Source organism: Betta splendens, chromosome 16 (genome assembly GCF_900634795.4).
Source record: "Betta splendens chromosome 16, fBetSpl5.4, whole genome shotgun sequence".
NCBI lineage: Eukaryota > Metazoa > Chordata > Actinopteri > Anabantiformes > Osphronemidae > Betta > Betta splendens.
In genome coordinates this window covers 16708034-16718372 of record NC_040896.2, presented here as the reverse complement: position 1 = coordinate 16718372, position 10339 = coordinate 16708034, and the positions used below count along the sequence as shown (strand labels likewise).

At 46.9% G+C, this 10339-nt stretch overlaps 1 protein-coding gene across 1 annotated transcript; it reads left to right on the top strand.

The window, feature by feature from the left end:
• The first annotated feature begins 852 nt into the window (after nucleotides 1-852).
• slc6a3 (solute carrier family 6 member 3) lies at nucleotides 853-10220 on the top strand. The gene is made up of 16 exons (XM_029128217.3): nucleotides 853-1171; nucleotides 1847-1919; nucleotides 2051-2255; nucleotides 2775-2906; nucleotides 4177-4393; nucleotides 4979-5117; nucleotides 5284-5418; nucleotides 5997-6100; nucleotides 6488-6612; nucleotides 6700-6812; nucleotides 7020-7148; nucleotides 7255-7354; nucleotides 8304-8404; nucleotides 8595-8762; nucleotides 8834-8905; nucleotides 9031-10220. The coding sequence occupies exons 2-16, from the start codon at nucleotides 1863-1865 to the stop codon at nucleotides 9052-9054; spliced, it is 1821 nt and encodes a 606-aa protein (XP_028984050.1). The 5' UTR covers nucleotides 853-1171; nucleotides 1847-1862; the 3' UTR covers nucleotides 9055-10220.
• The last annotated feature ends 119 nt before the right edge of the window (nucleotides 10221-10339 follow it).

Below are 10339 nucleotides of genomic sequence, written 5' to 3'. Positions count from 1 at the left end.
AGCTACACAGGCCTCACTGTCGTAAACAATGAAAGAAACCGGTTCCCGTTCATCATCCCCTGGTGCTTCACCCGTGTCTTCCTCGCCACCCGCCTTTGCTCAGGGTCTCAGCTGTTGCATTTATGAAAACAAGGCACTCGATTATGTTCACCTCGTCGTGGTCCGAGCTCCATCGGACGCCTCGTACGTCCAGCAGGCCGGCGTCAACAAAACAATTTGTGATGCGAGGCCTGAGGCGGAAGATGGATGGGCGTGTTTAAGGTGTGTGCACGGCAGTGTCATCGGGAATTAGTGGACAATTGATCATAATGATTGGCTTGTAAACAACAAATCACTGTGGACACGAGGGTGATAACTTTGTCCATGGGGTCCAAACTGATTAGGTTATTTAAAATGCCCCACTCCTGTTTTGGTTGACTCCAAAATGGAGATCTGGTGACAGGATTGATTGAGTTTAGTCCCAATGGACATTACAGGTAATACGATTTCTGCCGATTGACAAGCAGGTGGTGAGAGGTGGGTCCCTGGACTCCTGTTAGAGGTAAAATAACAGCTTTTTGTTTGAGTGTTTAACCTAATTGTTGCTGTAGGTGGATAATATAGAACTTAAATTAACAATTTAACCCTTTTTTGAAAATTTCAAACCATTTAGATTTGTTTAAATACTAGAAATCTCTTGCTGGTTTAACGCACGGTAAAGACAGATGAGCTAGTTTTATGCTGCAACAATAATTATAATGCAATGATTTTAAACTGGCTTCACAGTCATCCAGCAACAAGCGAAGTCAGATGAGGAAACATGCAATGACAGGAGAGAAGGAGGCGATGAGGGAGGGGACTGATGGGGGGGGGGGTTGTGTACTGCTGATTGTTTCTCATATTTCAAGAGTGGTCCTGCGGAGCGATCTCCATACGGACCACAGGGCGCTCTGGTCTGCGTGTGCCCGTCACTGGAACCAGGGAGGGTCACGCTTTAGCAGATCTCCTCTCATCTGTCTGCCTTTTTCACTTCACCATCTTTGCTTCAGTCTGGGACAGAGTTAAAGTAACCGAAAAAAAGCAGTCTGCGTAAATATGTTCAGCCTCAATCTGCGCTGCGCTGAAGAACAACACTGGATTTAAAGTGTCCAACCTGACAACGGGAAGACTTTTCACCTGCCTTTTATCAAAGGTGAGCATTATTCATTAAAAATTTTTATTTTATTTTATTTTTTTAAAAATCTCTTTCTCACATTACACACACACGGACAAATTACACTTAAAAAAAAGGTTAGATGCAACCTGTTGACAGTGAATTTAAGGATGAAAGGTTGGCATTTCTTTCATAATTTGGTGGATAAGATGTGGTTTAAACCATATCAACTTGAAATACAATGAAAGTTGAATGTACAATTAAAAAAAAAAACATTTATATGGTCATTTTATAGTTTTTGTAAATTTTAACAATGCAATTGATTTCTGATCAGCACCTTTTAGTGGCAAATCTGAAGTAAATCTTGTGATGTGTTGAGGGTTGTGGACGCTGTCACGTCTGTGAGTAAAATGGCGATCAACAAGTGTGAAATGAAACGATGCGATGGCCTTGATGAGACGCCGCCACCGCTCTGCTGCCGCTCTCAGCCCTGTACACGTCTAAGTCACCCAGTGTTTACTGACTGTTCATATTGTGTAGTCAAAAAACCTAAAAGTCAAAGTTTATTTCGATATTTTATTTCCACCAAGTCAATATATGCTTCCTTCTTTCTTTTCTTTCTGTCTGCTTAAGATACAGCAGCTGCACTCGCTCTTTTTCCCTTCCAGCTTCGTCTGCTTTTAATCCTGTGTCTGTGCACCGCTCTGTCCTCAGAGTCTGTATCGGCCCGATGTCCTCAGTCGTAGCCCCAGAGAAGCCCACCCCCAACGCCATGGTGCCCAAGGAGGTCAGACCTAGTGTGTGTGTGTGTGTGTGTGTGTGTGTGTGTGTGTGTGTGTGTGTGTGTGTGTGTGTGTGTGTCATGAGTGAAAATCACCGACTTGTCTGTCGCATGTTATTTACTCCGTGACCCTGAAGGTGGAGCTCATCCTTGTGAAGGAGCAGAACGGGGTTCAGTTCACCTCCACCACCTTGGTGACCCCTCCTCAGACCAACGCCAGCGGGGAGGAGGAGAGGGAGACGTGGGGGAAGAAGATCGACTTCCTCCTCTCCGTCATAGGATTTGCCGTGGACCTGGCCAACGTCTGGCGATTCCCCTACCTCTGCTACAAGAACGGAGGAGGTGAGAAGCATGAAGCGCTGCAAGGTGACATCATCCGTCGGAGGATGGACGGTGAAAAGCGTAGTGGTGGAGTCTACCTGTATCTGGATAAATACAAAGATTAGAAAACTGTCTTTTATCCTCACCCTGCTCTAATGTACGTGCAAACACACACACACACACACACGTGTTCCAGACCTTCATCTTCGTCGCGGCTGGGTTTTCTTTCTCTTCCTCCGACCCTTTGCAGAGATCAAAATACAGGGAAAACCACCGCAGCTGCTCCGAATAGATTAGCTCCAACAATCACTCCCACTAATTATGGCTGTTTAACATAGAGCTCTCATTATGTTTAGGAGCTGGAAATGATCCTGTAGCCACGGTCGAGGCTGACACTGGGCTCTGTCTCCAAATCCTGTCATATTTAAGAACACGTGAATCAGTTGTTTTCTGAAAGAAACCAAAACTGCGGTTGGACAGAACTGCAGTGTTTTTCTGTATCTGATTTTTTTTTTTTTTTTTTGGTCTCTTGTTGTGCAGGTGCCTTCCTGGTGCCGTACCTGTTCTTCATGGTGATCGCAGGCATGCCCCTCTTCTATATGGAGCTGGCTGTGGGTCAGTACAACAGGGAGGGGGCGGCCGGAGTGTGGAAGATTTGCCCCATATTTAAAGGTAGGACCCAACACGCCCCTGGCGTCTACATGTGACCCCTGGTGGATCCACGCATGCAAACACCTGCACGGGGGGACGTGCATTAAAGCAGAGACGCGGTTTCTCCGTCTCCACCTGCCAAGTGCCTGCTCTCCCCATAATACACCTCCTCCAGGACCCACGTGCCGCTGGAGCGCCTCTTCTTCCCACACGCCAGTCTCTTTTGTCCGCTCGTCTCCGTGTTGAGCGGGCGACAGGCATTATTTATCCGCCCCGCACCACGAGGCTCTGCCGGCGCTCGGGTGGAAGGCAAATGAAAATTGGGCTTTTAGACTGATTGTCGGAGTCCTTCTGTCAGAGAGCGGCAGGTAACGCCGCACGCGCGCTTTTTAACACATCAATAAACAAAGCGCAGATTAGGAGGCTCCATCCAGACACACTAATGGAGAAACAGAGGCGGAAACCAAGTCTTAATCACACACTTTGCTTTGTGCAACCTTTCGTGCTTCTTGTTCAGGTTGCAGGCTGTGACTTATGTTTGTCTAAAATTGTAATACATGGTACAGTCTCTTATATGTGATACAGTTTTTCCATATCTGTGTGTTTAATAGTCTGAAGTTGGCCTTGTGCCGTATATTTGTTATATGTCATAACAAGTGTGTGTCATTTTGTGTGTGTGTGTGTGTGTGTGTGTGTGTGTGTGTGTGAGAACATGTGCCGTCCGTCAGCGACACACACACCGAACACGCTGACATTCTAATCACACGCTTCACTCTCTCTCTCCCTCTGTCTCTCAGTGGGGGGATAACAGTAATTATTCAAATGCGCACATACACGTGCCCGTATTGACAGTAATTATTCTGATCAACACGCCGGCTTCCTCTCAGGATCAATGCACGTGAAGGGGAGCCGGGCAGACGGCGAGATAGCGCGGGCCGCACGCGGCGCTAATAAGAGGCATCTCCCCGGACAAATATCACATCCACATTACAAAGGAATCAATAAGGCACAGTCGTGGTCATGTCTTCCTCAGGAAAGGTTAACAAGTAATTCCAGCCTTAGAAGAGTGGACATTGTTGCAGATTTACAGGAAAGGGTAGATGTGTTGATAATTAAAGCGTGAAGAAGTGTTTAGAAGCCGAGACGCCTCCTGTGGGACTGCATTGAATCCCAGGTTACTGTACCTTCTGCTGTGCGTGGCTGGTGTTTGTCTGAATCTTACTGAATGTTACTATTGTGTGTCCCTCCAGCTGATGCGTAATCTCGCGCTCGCTCTGCGTTCTCGCCGCAGGTGTCGGCTTCACCGTCATCCTGATCTCCCTGTACGTGGGCTTCTACTACAACGTCATCATCTCCTGGGCCCTGTTCTACCTCTTCTCCTCGTTCTCCGGGGAGCTCCCCTGGGTGCACTGCAACAACACCTGGAACACCCCCAACTGCTCCGACTGGGCCGACAACAGCTCCGTCAGTGACATTTACAAGGCCACGCCCGCTCAGGAATACTTTGAGTGAGTCGGCCCCGACCTCCCAGCTTCAACACCACAGGGTTTCGTTTAATGCATCGTTTATTCGTGCATCTAGCAAAGAAGCTACAAATCAAGCCACAAAAGGAGGAAATCATTTTTCCACCATGTTACATGTTATGTTCAGTGTAACAGGCCTGTAGTGTGTGCATCCTATTCCATAAGATCCAGAGGATCCAGAGGAATGAATGGAGCCCACTAGTCAGAGTTTAGTGATTTAAGGGTGATTCTGGTAGCGTGTGAAAGAACCGTACTTGCAAATCTGTCGCTTTTCGGTCCTAGTAAACAGTTTTGATCCATGAGCCCCTATGAAGTTTTTATCGTTGGCACTAGGCTTTGGGGTCAGAGTGTTTATTTATGGTTGTGTATTACTTATGCATTTTCACTAACTTGACCCCTAACTCAAGGGCCTTTGCTGCCTGCTCCTGCTCCCAGACAAGGCTGATGGCCCAGCAGCATTATGAGCACACACCTGTTGAATGCTAACGGTCTCACGATGAGGCCACTGGCACTCGTAACCGGTGACGCCAGCGTCTTTGCTGCTCTCAGTAGAATGTTTTCCTTCCTCAGGCGAGCGGTGCTCCACATCCAGGACAGTAACGGTATTGACGACCTGGGTCGACCACGCTGGCAGTTGACTTCCTGCTTAGCCGTGGTCATCGTGCTTCTCTACTTCAGTCTCTGGAAGGGAGTCAAGACCTCCGGCAAGGTGGGGAATGACGCAGTGTCACTTTAATATGTGGTATGTATGCTGTGTCTTTAGCTTCGTGTGTGTGTGTGTGTGTGTGTGTGTGTGTGTGTGTGTGTGTGTGTGTGTGTGTGTGTGTGTGTGTGTGTCCTCGGCCTAAATGCGTGTGTCATCTGACCCCTTTCAGGTTGTGTGGATCACAGCCACCATGCCCTACGTGGTCCTGACTGTGCTGCTGCTCCGCGGGGTCACTCTGCCTGGAGCCATCGATGGCATTAAGGCGTACCTCTCTGTGGACTTCCTGAGACTTTGCGATGCCAAGGTGATTGTCGACGTGTGAGTGGGGCCGGTGCCCGAAGAGAACAAAAGTCCACCGTTGCTCCTCTTGAAAATCGTGTCTCCGAGGCATTTCTGAAGGAACGCTTTGAGCTTTTAAGTTGTAGTTCCTTGAAAATGGGAAAAAACGGAAATGTCACGCTAACGTGCAAAGCTAAACGTATCTGTGTGACCAGTTCAAATCAAACACCAACACCTGCAGTGGAGCAAACGTCACCAATGTAATTCATTTCTAATATATTCCTCATCTGTGGATATCCTCTTTTTTTTACCAGGCACCAAGGAGCTCAATAAGTCCCTGCAGGACTAAATGGCTCTGTTACGGAGAATGAGAGGAAAACCCAGAAGGAGAGAGACAGAGACGTGCACGGGAGTGATTGGAGAATTAGATTAGATAGATGCATGGAGCAGTAATTTGCAAAATTACCCCCCGTATTCACAAGCGTCTTTCATCTACTGCAGTTGAATGAGTTTCCTGCAATTATCCCTAATAATGGCTTTTTTCCTCTCCTGTGCTTTTTGTTTGCCGCTTCACACAAGTGTGCTTGTTGTGCTGCTCCCCAGGTCTGGATCGAGGCAGCCACACAGATCTGTTTCTCCCTGGGAGTGGGTTTTGGTGTGTTAATTGCCTTTTCCAGCTACAACAAATTCAGCAACAACTGTTACAGGTAAAAGCCACACCGGGTGTGTGTGTGTGTGGGGGGGGGGGGGGGGGGGGGGCTGCTTTACTGTATGTGTGGAGCTGCCTCTAGTCCTTTAAACACAGAATGTCATCTTTTTCCACAGTCCACCTTCAGGGCGCCTCCATTTGCCTTTTTTAATAAGACGCGCACGCTTTCAGGCAGCTCAGTGCAAAAACAACACACCTCCTGTTTCACTCAAACATGGTGGAGGAAGGTTAGCTGCAGAGTCAAAGGTCAACAACCCTGCATTGTTCTGTGGCAGGAGCCCGTTTCACTGCTCCACATCAGTCCTACATAGAAACCCACAGGACGCCGGCTTCGGCAGGAAGGATGACTTATGTTCCCAACTGTCTTGTTTCTGTGTTGACTCAGAGACGCCATCATCACCACCTCCATCAACTCCTTAACCAGCTTCTTCTCTGGCTTCGTCGTCTTCTCCTTCCTTGGGTACATGTCGTACAAGCACAACGTGGCCCTGGACAAGGTCGCCAGAGATGGTACGAAACCATTTCAGCACATGTCGAGTTCTCTTTGATGAAATCAACTCGTGCTGAATCGGACCTTGGTCCTTTTTTTCTGCTCAGGCGCCGGCTTGGTGTTCGTCATTTACCCAGAAGCCATTGCGACTTTGCCCGGGTCGTCTGTGTGGGCCGTGATCTTCTTCATCATGCTGTTGACGCTGGGCATTGACAGTGCTGTGAGTGTGCAGCCTCCCACCTGTAGACACACTCCCACCCCCCTCCATGTTTGTCACGGGGGATGTGACTAACTGTACAGTTCCAGCTCCTGTTGGCGTCAAGCAGCTGTAATGATGATGGAAATGGCAGCGTTGTATAAGGTCATGATGAAGCAGAGACCGACCTCCTCACCTGCTGTTTTTCTTTACCCACTGTGTTTGCTGTAGATGGGAGGGATGGAGTCTGTGATAACAGGACTGATCGATGAATTCAAGTTCCTACACAAGCACCGAGAGCTCTTCACGCTCTTCATTGTTGTGGCCACCTTCCTCATATCCCTGTTCTGCGTTACAAATGTGAGTGTGTTTGGTGACGTGTACTATTCAGAGGACAAACGCGTTAGGAAGGATTTTTTCCCGTCTGGTTCCAGGTTTTCACTGTAACCCGTATTTGTGTGTCCAGGGTGGGATGTACGTGTTTACTCTGCTGGACCACTTCGCGGCAGGAACATCGATTCTTTTTGGAGTGCTTATTGAAGCCATCGGCATCGCGTGGTTCTATGGTGAGACACACGGACGTCGGTAAAGAATGAAATAGATAATTCACACTTTCATGGCTAGCAAAGCTGATGCCGTATTAGTGGAATGATGAGAAATCTCTGGTTAAAGGCGTGTGACCTGAAGCAACATACTTTTATTACATGCAGGGACACAGTAATGGTCTATTCCCAATAATGGTTTTGGCCTCTTCAGTTTAGGTGAGCAGGTCTCTGTGCATGTACTAAGTGCAGGGTTGCACTACAGCAGAGCTGGTCTGAGGTTAAATGGCCTGATTCAGTGTCTCTGGGTTCACTCACAACAGGAGTCAGTTGCATAATAGCGTAATTGTAGACTAGTGGTGATGTACAGGTTCTGTACAGTACATAGCAATGGCTTCCACATTTACTTTCACTTGCTTTGATCAGCTGAAAACTATTATTTCACCCCAGACCTCCTCTTCGAACCCCCGGCAGGCAGAAATATAATAAAAACAATCTAAAGGTCGGGGAGAATGGCAGACATGAACTTCCGAATTGAGTTTCTGTGTCTCATATCTACTGATCCTGACTGTGGAGAGATTCAGGAGGGGCTGAATACGGGGCAGCCCTGAGGCAGCGGGGTCGGTGTATTGAGCCACTTTGGTGGGTTTCGACCTTGGCAAAGCAGATCAATCAGGCCTAAGGCTTCACTGGGTCCCTTCCTCTTCCTTTAAACTGCTGACAGGACCCCTTCACCCCGGCCACTGTGGTCTTTCGTTCGGCTGTCTGCTGAATAGGTGCATCTAACCGAGTTGTCAGTGTGGATATATTCCTCCTTAGTGTGAGAGGCCTCCCAGGCAGACAGGGAGAAAAGAGTCAAACCAATGAAATGGCAGAAGGATCATCCTAACCGTTAAAACGGTCTCTACTTAAGTAAAGTAGCCTGGTCCGACCTTGCTGTGGAAGTAACGCAGGGTGTTGCTGCTTCTTTCAGGGGTGGATCGTTTCAGTGATGACATTGAGGAGATGATTGGCCAGCGACCAGGGAGGTACTGGAGGTTGTGCTGGAAGTTCGTCAGCCCCTGCTTCCTTTTGGTGAGTCTCCCCCAACCCCAGCTGCTCGTGCCCTGGATTCTAACAGGAGACACCCAAAAGTAGCACTTACCCCATGTCTGAAGGCCACTATCTGACCCCTAGCTGCACAAATAGTTCTAAACCTCACTTCTGTCCACAACAGACCTCTTCTTGAGGTCAGAAGCCTTTTTTCACTTCTTCATCCCCTTAGTTCATGGTGGTTGTGAGCTTTGCCACGTTCAACCCTCCCAACTACGGCTCCTACATGTTTCCCCCGTGGGCCAACATGGTGGGATGGTGTCTCGCCATGTCCTCCATGACCATGGTGCCTCTCTATGCCGTCTACAAGCTGTGCACGCTGCCTGGGAAGCTTTGCAACGTAAGTCAGCGCTTTGTCGTCTCCCTCGTAGCTCACGTCCAGTGTGCGGTGACGCTTCCTTGTCTTCACAGAGACTGGCTTATGCCATCACCCCAGAGACAGAACATCACTTGATTGAAAATGGGGAGGTCCGGCAGTTCACTGTAAGTGTTGCTTTGATTGGTCACATTCAGAACCGTGCATAAATAGCACATCTGCAGATTTGATACAAACATCAACTAGATAATAGTGTGTTTTTTTCATGGCCATTGTTTGGATTTTCTCGCAGCTGCAGCACTGGCTGGTGGTCTGAAAACTACAGAGAGAGAGAAAGGGAGAGAGAGAGCGCTTGGGAATGGGTGGAATGAATGCATGCACAGCAAAAGTCTGACAAGTCAAGAAGGAAAAACGAGAAATAGCCATTTCAAATCTTATCAGTCATAGTAGTGTTGGGAGACAACATAGAAAACAACATTTTCCACAGTGGGTGTGTGAAGCTGTGCATTGACCCCCTCCACCATTGTGTTAACACTGGTGAATGGTATTTATCGAACAGGTCGTGTTCATGTTCATGGTCAACCTGCGACTGCCATAAATACAAAATAATAATTAAAAAAAAACGTTCATCCTGCTGCCATGAGAAATGTTCTCTGACTTTGTTGCATTACTCATTTGGAGAAACAACGATGCATCAATCATGTCAAATGCACAGTGAAAGAAAATACGACCACATTAAGCATTCACTTTGTTTGAGGTGCTACTCGCCTTATGAGAAACATTACTGCTGAAACGGAGCGCGGTTTGGTTTGCATCGATTGACGACACGCATTGACAGCAGAAGTTCGACCATGCCCAGTTCTGATCAGCTCAAATAACACTTGATTGACTGATGTTTTATTTTTTTCAGGCTGTGATTCAGAATCTATGACTGTCACATTAAGTCCAGAAAAGCATAAAGCTTTAATTTTACTGTTTACAGAATCTTTAGCATTTCAAGACTGTTCAAAAAGCTGCTTTTTATTGAACTGCAAATGAATGGTGTGTAATATAATAACTAGAATATACAAAGTCCTTTCAGTTGTACATGTGTGTAAGTAAATGTGACGTAGCAGAGCTGTATTGTATTGTAGTGTATGATATTGAATAAAAAGACCAACGAGGCTATAAATACACACATATATGTCTTATTATGGCTTATTTGGGTTATTGCTTTAATGTCAAACTGATACATATTAGCCTTGAGGTTATGATAAAAACTCATAGAAACCTTCTGACAAATTCTGTTGAACCCAGAGCCATAAAGCCTGTTCAGAGCGGGTCAGCAGTGACCCGCTCTCACCTCGTGGTACATGTGAGGGTTCTTACTGTATGTCCCATTCGTATGCCTGTGCTGCTGTACTGTGGCTTGTGCTGTTTCAGACTTTGTTTTGTACTGTCGAATAAAATCCAAATAATTAAATTATTACTTTACAAACATTACTTCTTTCTTTTGATCTCCTTTCTTCAAAATTCCCACTGATATATAAATACTGTTTAAGCAGACATTTCATCATAAAATGTATAATTTGTACCTGACACTATGATTATGTTGCTGGAAT